A 12,766-nucleotide genomic window follows, 5' to 3' on the forward strand; every position below is an offset into this window, starting at 1 on the left:
TAGATATAGATATAATATAGAGATATAGATAAACACAAACACACAGTTTAGTGGATTTAATTCCCACAACTCTCTCGAGGCATATAACATTATCACGAGTTCAGAGATGAGAAAATCGAGGCACAGAGAGATTAAATTACTTGGTCCGGGTCACATAGCTAGTTAGTGGTGGAACTAGGATTTGAAGGCTGGGAGGCTGGTTCTAGAGCCTGGGCCCACTATCGGTGGGACTAGAAGGGTGGGTCAGTCATCTTCTGTCATCTGGTGTGAAAAGCAGACAGCCAGTTTTCAGGCAGAGATTGAAGAATGAAATGAGAAGTACAGAAAGAAGCAAAAATAAGTTTCCTTTCTAATGAAGTCTCAGTTATCCCCTATAATGTCCTGAGACACCTTTACAAGGATTTTCTGAATATGAAGTAACTTCTGAATGTTATCACCAAGTATGTGATTAAGTTTTATCCATCCCTTCCTCCATCCTTCTCCATTCATAAAGGCATATATTGTGTCTGTTAGGACACATTCTACTGCAAAGTTCAGAACACCCACCTTCAGTGTTGTTTTTTGTTTGTTTGTTTTTTTAAGTTTTTTTTTTAATTTATTTATTTGACAGATAGAGATCACAAGTAGGCAGAGAGGTAGGCAGAGACAGAGAGAGGAGGAAGCAGGCTCCCTGCTGAGCAGAGAGCCTGATTCAGGGCTCGATCCCAGGTCCTGGGTCAGAGGCTTTAATCCTGAGGCACCCAGGCGCCCCCAGTGTGGGGTTTGAACTCACTACCCCAAGATCAAAAGTTGCACCCTCTACCCACCAAGCCAGGTAGACATCCTCACCCACCTTCAGTGATATAAGCAGAACTTCCCAACTGGTTTGCTGCTACTACTTACGTGCAAATAAATGGATTATAGATGTGGCTAAGTTATTAATTCCTTTAGACTTTTGGGACAGCTGGGCAGGACCTGAGGGGACCAAAGTCTCTGGGTCAGTCACCTCTGGCTGCAAATAGCCTGTCCATTTAGGTCAGTGTGCTGTACGAATAGTATCATTTTCTATTTGCACCATGGCTAGACGGTGTGGGGGAGCAGTGGTTTCAAGAATAGACTTCTAGGGGTGCCTGGGTGGCTCAGTTGGTTATGTTTCTGACTGCTGACCTCACTCAGGCCTTGATCTCAGGGTCATGAGTTTGAGCCCTGTGTTGGAGTCCAACCTGGATGTGGAGCCTACTTAAAAAAAAAATTGTCTCATGAAATAAGTTTGGGGATAAACCTTTCCAGGTCTGAGTACAGTACTTCAACAAAGTCATCCAGGCTCTTTCTCTCTTTCTATTCTGCTATTTCTATGACAGGGTTTTTGTCTTAGGCTTGGTACCTCATTGTTGTAAGATGGCTTCCCTATCTCCAAGTACCATGTTCTTACACAGCTGTGTTCAAAGCAGGAAAGGGTCGTGTCAAGGGGCTCTTCTGATTCATTGGCCTCTCTTATCAGAGAGCAAACTCTTTCCTAGAAGTTCCCCAGCAAGATTCCCTCCTTACTTTTTACTGACCAAATACGAAGGAGTCTTGGAGTTTGAGTATCTGACTTTTCCCAGTAGGCACAGGAGAACAGGGAAGTGGGTTTGGGAATGGCTGGAAAGTAGCGGACTGACAATGTCTGCCGCTTTTGTAAGTAACACTAAGTAATTGTATAAGTGAAGTTCCTAGATCTCATTCTAGTAGATATTTATTTATTTATTTATTTATTTAGTAAACTCTACCCCAGAAGTGGGGCTTGAACTCATGACAGATTGAAAATTGTATGCTATACAGGCACCTGGGTGACGATTCCCTTTGGCTCAGGTCATGACCCTAGGGTCCTGGGATCCAGGCCCCGCATTAGGCTCCCTGCTTGGCAGGAAGCCGCTTCTCCCTCTCCCACTCCCTCTGCTTGTGCTCCCTCTCTTGGGGTCTCTCTCTTTCAAATAAATAAATAAAATCTTAAAAAAAAAAAAAAGAAGACTTGGATGCTGTATAGACTAAACCAGCCAAGTGCTTCTCTAGATTTTTTTTTTTAAGATTTTATTTATTTATTTGACAGGCAGAGATCACAAGTAGGCAGAGAGGCAGGCAGAGAGAGAGGAGGAAGCAGGCTCCCTACTGAGCAGAGAGCCTGACACGGGGCTCGATCCCAGGACCCTGGAATCATGACCTGAGCCGAAAGCAGAGGCTTTAACCCACTGAGCCACCCAGGCGCCCCGATTTTTTTTTTTTTAGTAGAAGTCTACATGTAGCAATTCCATCTTACTAGTCTGGGACTTTACTTGGATAATTACAAATGCTGTCTTCAGTTTGTTCATGGCTCTAAGTTGGAAAAATTCATTATGTATTCCAAAGACAACATGATAGATATCTAAGAAATAGCCAAAATTGCAGGATTAAAGGAAGTTGTCCTGGGGCAATATTCAATAACTAGAATATTAGAAATCAAGTAACTTGATTCATATCCTGCTGCCCCCCCATTCCTGTTCCTATCTGGGTCTTATTTTAATAAATGGCATTACCATGCATCTAGTTGCTCAAACCAAATGCATGGGAGGAGTTCCTTCCCTGACCACCCATATTGAAGAAGCTAGCTACAAATCTTATCTATGCTATCTCTGAAATTTATAAAATCTATAATCTGAAATTATAAAATCTACCCAGTCCTCTCACTTTTCACTGTTATTTCTTCTTCCACCCTTAAATCTGCAATCCACTTCCCCCACATCAGCCAGAATATAGGCATCAGTTATCTACTGCTGTGTAACAAACCATCCCAAATCCCAAGGTCTTTTCTTCTTTGCTTTTTTGGAAGATTTTATTTATTTATTTGAGAGAGAGAGAATGAGAGAGAAAGAGCATGAGGGGGTTAGGGTCAAAGGGAGAAGCAGACTCCTCTTTGAGCAGGGAGCCCAATATGGGACTTGATCCCAGGACTCCAGGATCTAGACCTGAGCAGACGGGAGTTGCCCAACCAACTGAGCCACCCAGGTACCCCCAAATCCTAATGTCTTTAAAAAACAACTATTTTAGGTGTGCCTCACTGGCTCAGTCAATATAGTATGTGACTCTTGATCTAGGGGTTGTGAGCTCAAGTTCCACGTTGGGTGTTGAGCCTACTAAAAACAACAACAATGGCAGCCATTTTATTTACTCATGATTCTGTGGGTTGGTTGAGCAGGGTTCACCTGGAATAGCAAGTCTGTGTTCCATGTGGTGTGCATTAGACTTGCTTATGTGGCTGCAATGTAGGGTAGAGAATCCAAGATGGTCACTCCCATGTCTGGCCCCTCAGCTGGGATGGCTGGAAAGCTGGGGCCTCTCTACTCCTGTGCTATAGCATCCTTCATGGATGGCTTCCCTGTCCATGAGGCTTCTCAAGCACGCTAGCCCAAACTTCTTTTCATGGTGGCTCTGGGCTCCAAAAAGTGAAAGAGGAGGTAGCAAAGCCTTTTATGGTGCAATCTCAGAAGCTGCAGTGTCACTGTTATTTCTACCACATTCTATTGGTTAAAAGCAAGTCACAAGGCCTGCCCACATTCAAAAAGAGGGGAAATAGCGGGGAGGAGAGGCAAAGTCTCATTTGCAAAAGGGCCTGTGGGATGGTGTGAATGGTTGTGGCCATCTTTGGAAATAATCTACCAGCAAGGGCTTTTAGAAAAGTAAACCACACATCTCACATCCCCTCCTAAGAGTCCTTAATGCTTCCAGAGGCACTTAGAGTAAAATCCCAAAACTCTTTATCCTGAAAAGACCACCTGTCCCTCATGCTTGCCACTGTCTTCCTCTCTCATCACACTGACATTTTGTTCCTCCAACGCCCTTTCCTTTTTCCTTGTTTTTTCCAACTACTGAGAAACCTTCCAGGGGAATACTCTCCATCCCGACTTTAACTTTGCCATCTCCTCATGGTCAACTGAAATGTCATCTTTTAGGACACCGGGTGGCTCAGTCGGTTAAATGTCTGCCTTCAGCTGAGGTCATGATCCCAGTGTCCTGGGATTGAGTCCTGCATTAGGCATCCCTGCAGAGCAGGGAGCCTGCTTCTCCCTCTGCCTGCTGCTCCCCTTGCTTGTACTCTCTCTGACAAATAAATAAATAAAATCTTTAAAAAAAAATGAAATATCATCTTTTTAATTATTTATTTGAAAAAAAATTTTAAAGTAATCTCTATTGCCAACGTGGGGCTCAAACCTACAACCCCAAGATCAGGAGTCACATGCTCTACCGACTGACCAGCCAGGTGCCCCTAAACTTTTTTTTAAGTAAGCTCTATGCGCAGTGTGGGGCTTGAACTCATGAGATTAAGAGTCACATACTTTATCAACTAAGGCAGGTAGGTGCCTCAAATATCATCTTTTTAGGACAGATCTTCTCTGTCCACCCCATCAAAATCAGACTCCTTCTCTCACCCTCGTGTACTCTCTCTCTCTCTTTTTAAGATTTTATTTATTTATTTATTTGACAGAGAGAGACACAGAGAGAGAGGGAACACAAGCAGGGGGTGTAGGAGAGGAAGAAGCAGGTTCCCCGCTGAGCAGAGAGCCTAATGCAGGGCTCCATCCCTGGACCCTGGGATTATGACTTGAGCCAAAGGCGGACGCTTAACGACTGAGCCACCCAGGTGCCCCCTCATGTACTCTTTCACCTCCCTCTGTTTATCTCCTCCAAAGCACAGCCCCGAAAATTTAATTGCCTTCATGGTCATTAAAAAAAATTAAAAAAACATATTTGTTGATTGTTGAAGAGATGATGTTATCAAATATAAGTCTCTATAATGGCTAAAAATATGTTTACACATTTAAAAGCAGAGTGTTTCCTTTGAAGGAGGGAAGCCAGAAACTAACATTTCACTGGATATTCTCTTATGCCATTTGACTCTTTTACCCTATACATGTTTTTTAAAAGATCGAAACATTGTTATTTGTAAAGTTATCTCTACATCCAATATGGGGCTTGAACACACAACTGCAAGATCAAGAGTCTCACCCTCTACTAACTGAACCAGCCAGAGGCCCCTCAAAACATTATTTTGATAAAGTCTCTTTAATGGTGGGCTTACTCAGTGAAAATGATTTAGTGATTTTTTAAAATTTATTTATTTTGACAGACAAAGATCACAAGTAGGCAGAGAGGCAAGCAGAGAGAGAGGAGGAAGCAGGCTCCCTGCTGGGCAGAGAGTCCGATTCGATTCGGGGCTTGATTCCAGGACCCTGAGATCATGACCTGAGCTGAAGGCAGAGGCTTTAACCCACTGAGCCATGCAGGCGTCCCTGATTTAATGATTTTTTAATGATTTGATCAGGTCAATGACTGTCTTAGGAGACCCGGAGACTGTGAGCTGTCTTCTTGAAAAATTCGGTTGGCTTCCCTGGATTAGCAGGAGTTGAGGGAGATTCTTTTTTTTTTTAAAGATTTTATTTATTTATTTGACAGACAAAGATCACAAGTAGGCAGAGAGGCAGGCAGAGAGAAAGGAGGAAGCAGGCTCCCCGCCGAGCAGAGAGCCCAATGTGGGGCTCAATCCCAGGACCCTGGGATCACAACCTGAGCCAAAGGCAGAGGCTTTAACCCACTGAGCCACCCAGGCGCCCCTTGAGGGAGATTCTATAGAAGATTCTTTTTTCTATTTGCTTCAAGAAAGAATTAATGGCTTTAAATACATATTTTAAAAGAAAGCCTAAAAGGCTCTCAACATGTGAATCCTAGGAACCAGGCATAAAGCCATCAGATGCCTTAAAATATCCTAAAATGCAGGATGCAGGCTGTATTTAATTACTTGCCCTCTTCAGGACTGCAATTATTCTGCCTAAATTGTACAGGTCTCTTTTAAATAGCTCTCATGTTCCTTGTCACAAGACTTCTAATTGCAGATGGCAAAATAATTCATTAGAATAAGGGCACAAACTTCTGGACTTTAAAATTCAAATTTTACTTTATTTATTTTAAGATTTTATTTATTTATTTGACAGAGAGAGAGAGACAACGAGAGAGGGAACAGAAGCAGGGGGAGAAGCGGAGGGAGAGGGAGAAGCAGGGGTCCTGCTGAGCAGGGAGCCCAATGCCGGGCTTGATCTCAAGACCCTGGGATCATTATCTGAGCCAAAGGCAGCCGCTTAATGACTGAGCCACCCAGGCGCTCCGAATCCTGTAAATTAAATGGCTTGGGGCAATAGACCCATTTTTGAGTGTATATGTGTGTTTTGATTCTTTATCTAGGAGACTGGGAGCCAGCTCTTCACTTTCTGCCCCCCTTTTCTGTCTAAGGCTATAATATAATTTCCTGTAGCCACTAAATAGGAACAAGATCTAATGTCTAACTGAGTTCCAAAGTAGTGCCATGGTCCACTGCAGGTCCACTGCATGTGGTACCTTGGGCAAATGGTTTAATCTCAGTGTTCCCACTTGTAAAGTAAGGACAATCATATTACTTATTTAATGAGATTATTTTGAAGTTCGCATTATTTTGGAACAGTGCCTTATTTATGGAAAACCTCACTAAATGTTATTTGGTTAAATTTTAGTAGGCAATAGACAAAGCTCATCTTTCTTGATGCTACAAAATACCTCTCAGAATTAAGAGTTTTTGTCAACTATACTAAAATAAAAATAAAGTCAATAAAATTTTTTAATTTTTCTTAAAGATTTTTTTAATCCATTTAACAGAGAGTAAAAGCGGGAAAGCGGAAGAGGAAGAAACAGAATCTTCTCTGAGCAGGAAGCATGATATGGGGCTCGATCCCAGGATCCTGGGATCAATGACCTGAGCCAAAGGCAGATGTTTAACCGACTGAGACACCCAGGTGCCCCCAATAACATTTTTTTAAATGGGAAAAAGAGTTAGAGTGGTTTTTTTTAGAAGGAAGGGTTAATAAAAATTAAAGGGGCATTTAATAGGCATTATATTGTAATTCCTTCAAAGCTTTAGGCAGTCCTGAAGGGAGGAAGGCCTAAGAGTGATCATTTCTCATATGTCAGCTCATTCTTGATTACACTCTACTAGCTCACTTCATTCATTCATTCATTCATACTTACTTCATTGTGGCATTTCCCAGGGTTTAGAGTGAGTAGAAAACTTGACTTCCTGAAGTTTCTCTCAGAAATATGACGAGTCTGTGCGGAGACCTGGCCTCTACCATCCTTTTTTTCCCTTTCACTCATTCCATAGACATTTATTAAGTACCTATCATGTATATGGCAATTTGCAGAGGTTACATCCAACAACAAAAACCATGGGTTGCTCAGAGGCATATCCATTCTTCCTTCCTCCTTCCCTTCCTTCCTAAAGATTTATTTCTTTGAGAGAGACCTTGCACTTGTGAGCAGGGGGAGGGGCAGACAGAGAGGGAGAGAACCTTCAAGTACCTCCCTGCGAAGAGCGAAGCCTGATGCAGATCTCTATCCAGGACCCTGAGATCATGACTGAAGCCAAAATCAAGAGCTAGCTGTTCCACCAGTTGAGGCACCCAGGCACCCCTCATATTCCTTTTTAAAATTATTATTATTTATTTTTATTTTTTAAAAGTAGGCTCTATGTTGGGGCACCTGGGTGCCTCAGTCATTAAGTGTCTGCCTTTGGCTTGGGTCCTGATCCCAGAGTCCTGGGATGGAGCCCCGCATCCGGCTCCTTGCTCAGCAGGAAGCCTGTTTCTCCCTCTCCCACTCCCGCTGCTTGTGTTCCCTCTCTCACTGTGTCTCCCTCTGTCAAATACATAAATAAAAATCTAAAAAAAAAAAAAAAATAGGTTCTGTGCTCAGCAGGGAGTTGAACTTAGGACCCTGAGATCAAGAGTCACAAGCTTCACCAACTGAGCCAGAGGCACCCCAAAGTCTTTCCATTTTTATTTAAATTCTGAAAGAATCTACATACATGAATTTTTAAATTAAAAAAAAAACTTCTTTCAATTTTTTTCAATATATCCTTTATTTGAAAGCTGACAGAATTGGAATAACAGCAAAAGAAAAGCAATACAATTTTTTCTTGTTCTGTTTGTTCAAACTTTATTACCGTACATTTGTTGGGGCACCTGGATGGCTCAAGTGGGTTAGCCTTCCGCTCAGGTCATGGTCTCAGGGTTCTGGGATCAAGCCCAGCATCTGGCTGCCTGCTCAGTGGGGAACCTGCTTCCACCCCCACTCTCCACCCCCCGCCTCTCTGCCCACTTGTGATCTCTCTCTCAAGTAAATAACTAAAATCTTTAAAAAAATACTGTACATTTGTAAATGACAATGAATTAGAATCTCTTAAACCTGTCTATGACTCTCATCTACCTTGGGATAGAGCATAATCAAGGATTTGGCTTTTATTGATTTTTTTATGGATTTGTTCCTTTTTTCTCAAGAATGGCCCAATTCTCAAATATTTTAGGGTGTGCTCCAATTTACTGCTGATGTTCCCTTTAAAAGTTGTCTTTTGGGGGATGGCAGAGATTATCAAATATCTCCATCCTTTCAGGGTCTCAGGCACAGTGGGGTTTTTGGCTTAAGAATTGTCCTATCTTGAACCCTTGGGTCCCTGGGACAGACACGCCTGGCAACCAGCCCAGGAATGCCCTGACTGGCTAGCCCGACTTCAGACCGGCTTCTAGGGCCTCATGAGCAGTCCTCTGGAGTTTGAATCAAGCCAGTTCAGTGTCCTTCCCGAGCTGGTGGGTTTGTTCTGGGATAGTTGGAAGTCTAAATCCAATCTGGGAGAGGACTTCTTCCTTCCCCCTGGGAACTTCCTTTTATAAAATGGATGAAAGGCACTAGGAAAATTATCCCTAGTGTAACTTCCGCTGATAAGAGCAAGTAGAGCCTTCTTGTGTTTGCTGTGCCGTGTGCCCCTCCACTCCAGCCCCAGCCTGGGACCTGCAATCTGCCCACCGGATCTCTGTGTTCTGGACTAGGTTCTAGACTCGCTCGCCCTCTGATTTCCAGCTGGGTTTGGCCATTGGGAGGCAATTCCAGGAGAATGGAGGGTGGTTGGCGAGAGAGAGGTCAGGGTATCTCTTTCTATTGCTGTCTCCTTGACAGTGAGGTGCTTCTGTAAGTGACTGCTTCCTCATCAGCTACAGCTCCTGTTTTGTGCCCCCTGCCCAGTACTCAAGCTCCCTTTCTTTAGTCCTACTACTTTAGGGGTGATAGTATCTTCCCACTGTTGCTAATCCCTATTTTGATTCCCTGAATCCTGCCCGTGCCCCTGTAAATTGTTCCTTTTTTTTTTTTTTTAAGATTTTATTTACCTATTTGACAGACGGACATCACAAGTAGGCAGAGTGGCAGGCAGAGAGAGAGAGAGAGGAGGAAGCAGGTTCCCCACCAAGTAGAGAGCCCGACACCGGGCTTGATCCGAGGATCCTGGGATCATGACCTGAGCCGAAGGCAGAGGCTTTAACCCACTGAGCCACCCAGGCGCCCCTGTAAATTGTTCTTTAACTTAAAGCTTTCTGTAAGTTAAAATCTTTGCCCATGCCATCTGTTTTCCTCCTGGAAAGGACCTTGACTGATGCAGTCATATCAAGTTAAGCTTCCTCACCTGGGAAAATCTGAAGACCTTTCCAATTAGAAGCAGCCACCTCCTAGGTGTCTACATCCACCTTCAACACCACAACTAATACAAATTCCAGGACATGAGTCATGGTTTGCTAGGCTGAAAGGTCCTCCAGAGCAGGAATACTATTCTGAGTATAGGTGGACACTTTCCGCCCCCTCCCCCCGACAGACCCACACTTAGTCCAGCCCCTGGCATATAGTAGGTGCTCAATAAATGTTTCAGACAGAGTCAGCACCCTTGGGCCCCAAGAGCCTCCAGTCTCAGCTCTCTGCCTCCTCCTCCACACCACCTGCTGTCCTGTTGGCACCTGTAGGATCTGGATCACCATGCTGGCCAGCTGGTTTATTTCTTATTGTGCTTGACATAAGGAAGTTCATTCACGTGGTATTTGCAGGATCAGAAAGGGTGGGTATAGTATGTCCGGCGGTAAAGAGCTTGTGGAGAAATGCAGGTTTTAGTTTCACCCACACATTGTTGCTGTTCCTATGTGAGAGTTGCTCCCCCCACCCCCAAGCCTTGAAACATTTTATTTTGAGATGGGGGATTACAGCCTCTGAAACAATGAGACAGGAGTAGGTGGTCATGAATAGCCTGTGAGTATGTTGTACTCCTGCGACCTTTTCCAAAAGGCTGCAGAGCAGCCTAGGCAGCCATGAGGCATGTTAGGTTTTTTAAGAAACATTTTACATCTGGATAGGCCTGATTCTTTAATATTCTTGGTGGGAAGCACTTTGAACCATAAACGCACACTGAAAGGCAATTGCTATGGAGACTGAGCCTCTGCAGTAAATTTCTCCGAGTTTTCTTCTCGGGGAGCTTCAGTACCCATGCGGTGTCCTCGGCACAAGGCTCTGGGTGGGGGCCCGGGCGCAACAGTGGTGGGGAGGGGGGAACGCAGCCCACTCCAGGACTGAAAGCCAGAGAAGGCCTCCAAGGTAGGGTGTGTGTGTTGGAGGTGGGTGGGGGATACGTTCTCAGGTTGTGCAGGCCCCCAGCTCGCCGGCCTGTGCGGGTACCACGTGCAGGAGGCGCGCGTGGGGGCCCCTGGCGCGCAGCCGCGGTGGGTGACTGCGCAGCGTCCCAGAGCCCGCGGTACCGGGCGTGTGCCACTGTGAGCTTCTGGTTAGGTGGAGGGCTCCGCGCCGCCCAGCCGCCCCCCCCTTGCTCCCCCTCCCCCAGTGTGTGTGCGCGGCCTCGGGCCAGCGCCCCGCCGAGCGGTGCTGGAGCCCGGGAAAGCGCGGGCGCGCGCCCGTGTGTGTGTGTGTGTGTGTGTGTGTGTGTGTGTGTGTGACAGTGTGTGTCAGGTGACTTGGGTCACGCAGTCTCTCTCTCCCTCCTCGGGGAGGAACTGCCGCGCTCCGGCTGACTCCTCCGCTGGCAGGCGGGCGGGGCGGGGAAGGGGGCTCCGGGAGCGGTGGGAACTGCGAGACCCAGACCTGGACGCCGACCGCCGCGGGGGGGCGCGCGGCCCTGCCTCCGCGGGCTCCCGTGAACCTCCAGACAAAACCCCAATTCAGAAATAGGCTGCGAGCGGCAGGGGAGGAGGTTTGGCCCCCACCAGGGACCCCCGCCGCCCCCAGGACGGCCGGCTGTGGGAGCGATGAGCCAGGTGCTGGGGAAGCCGCAGCCGGAGGACGAGGACGACGACGAGGAGGATGAACTGGTGGGGCTAGCGGACTACGGGGACGGGCCCGACTCCTCGGACGCCGACCCGGACAGCGGGGCGGAGGAGGGAGGTGAGCGCGGGGTCCCTCGCCCGGCCCCACGCCCCGCGCGTCCTCAGGCTGCACCCCATCCCTTCCCTGTGTGTCTTCCCGCCCCCCCGCCCGACCAGGCGCGCGGGCCATCGACTTGGAGGGGATCCAGGAGAACGGAGTTGAGAGGTGGGGGTGGGGAGGGGCGTCCGAGAAGCGACCACGGGCTGCAAAATGGGGGATCCCGGGTGCAGGCGGGGGAGGGGGGACCCGGATCCGTGGAGAGAGCAGAGAGGAAGCTTAAGGGCAGGAGGAACGTACGCTCTCCGGCCCTTTCCAGGGCTAGTACCTTCCCCACCCCTCATCCGGAGCTCTCCAAGGGTCTGGGGGGTTAGGAATGGGAGGGGACTGCCCGACGCGCCCTGGGACCTCTCCCTGAATGCTGTCTAAGCCTGGTCAGATGTTGTGGCTAAAAAAGGCAGCCGGCGGCAGCGTGATTGGCAGGGTCTTCGGCAGCTGCGGGTGTCAGTCTTACCCCGTGTCGCCGTGGGAGGGGTCTTTGGGCTGCTCAGGTCTGCGGCGTCGAGGGCCCCCGTACAGCCGCGGGGGGATGCGCGCCAGTGATGTGGGAGTCACCGAGTGGCCGCGGGTTTCCCGGAGTCCAGACAAATACAGTTGTTAGGACACCTTATCTCTGCTCAGTGTCACCACCTGGGCATGGCAGTGCCTGCCCTGGAGTGAGTGCGGGGCGGGGGAATACATTGCCACTCAGAAGCAAACTCTGTTTCCTGTTTAAAAAGAGGGATTTAGCAATTGCTCAGCCTGTGGGGAGGTCCTGCATTTAATTCTTAAGGCCTAAGGAAGTTGAGAGTCTTTTAGGATTCCGGAAAGGTTCATCTCTTTTTGTTTGTCTCCAAAGCAAGGGGGAAAAAAAGTCGTCTATTGTAAGGTCACTTGAAAAGGTCAATAGAATAAGGCTGTTAAACAGAACATCTAGATGAAGCTGTAGGCTTCCTAGAGAAGGCACTAACTTCTAAAAATTTCACTTAGAAGAAATTGCGGGGGAGGGGGTAAAACTACCTTTGTGACTGTTGATTTGGAAGAACTTTTGTTGAAAATTCAGTTGAACTTTAAATTCCCATTCAAAGACTTTCTGCAGAGGAAATTGCCATTATTTTGTGGGGGGTAGGTGCTACTTTCAGTTAATCAGAAAGGGAAGAAAGGTGTGTGTGTGTGTGTGTGTGTGTGTGTGTGTGTGTGTGTTTTAAAGGGAAGAAAGTTAACTAAACCTTGAGCCTGATAGATGAGAAAGAAGCTTTCTAAGTCACATTTTTTCATAGCGCCATTATTTTGTGGGGGGTAGGTGCTACTTTCAGTTAATCAGAAAGGGAAGAAAGGTGTGTGTGTGTGTGTGTGTGTGTGTGTGTGTGTGTGTGTGTGTGTGTGTGTTTTAAAGGGAAGAAAGTTAACTAAACCTTGAGCCTGATAGATGAGAAAGAAGCTTTCTAAGTCACATTTTTTCATAGCG

The 12,766-nt window shown here is 46.7% G+C and overlaps 1 protein-coding gene across 1 annotated transcript in view; it reads left to right on the forward strand.

Moving 5' to 3' along the window:
* Nucleotides 1–10,911: 10,911 nt before the first annotated feature.
* The window catches only part of LOC111158818 (Ras related GTP binding D), a 38,962-nt gene continuing 37,107 nt past the window's right edge, over nucleotides 10,912–12,766 (forward strand). Inside the window, exon 1 of the mRNA XM_022521088.1 lies at nucleotides 10,912–11,280. Coding sequence (XP_022376796.1) covers nucleotides 11,145–11,280 — 136 coding nt within the window. The 5' untranslated portion in view covers nucleotides 10,912–11,144. The remainder of the gene's footprint in view (nucleotides 11,281–12,766) is intronic.

This window comes from Enhydra lutris, unplaced genomic scaffold, assembly GCF_002288905.1.
Source record: "Enhydra lutris kenyoni isolate GAN:26980312 unplaced genomic scaffold, ASM228890v2 scaffoldscaffold63, whole genome shotgun sequence".
NCBI lineage: Eukaryota > Metazoa > Chordata > Mammalia > Carnivora > Mustelidae > Enhydra > Enhydra lutris.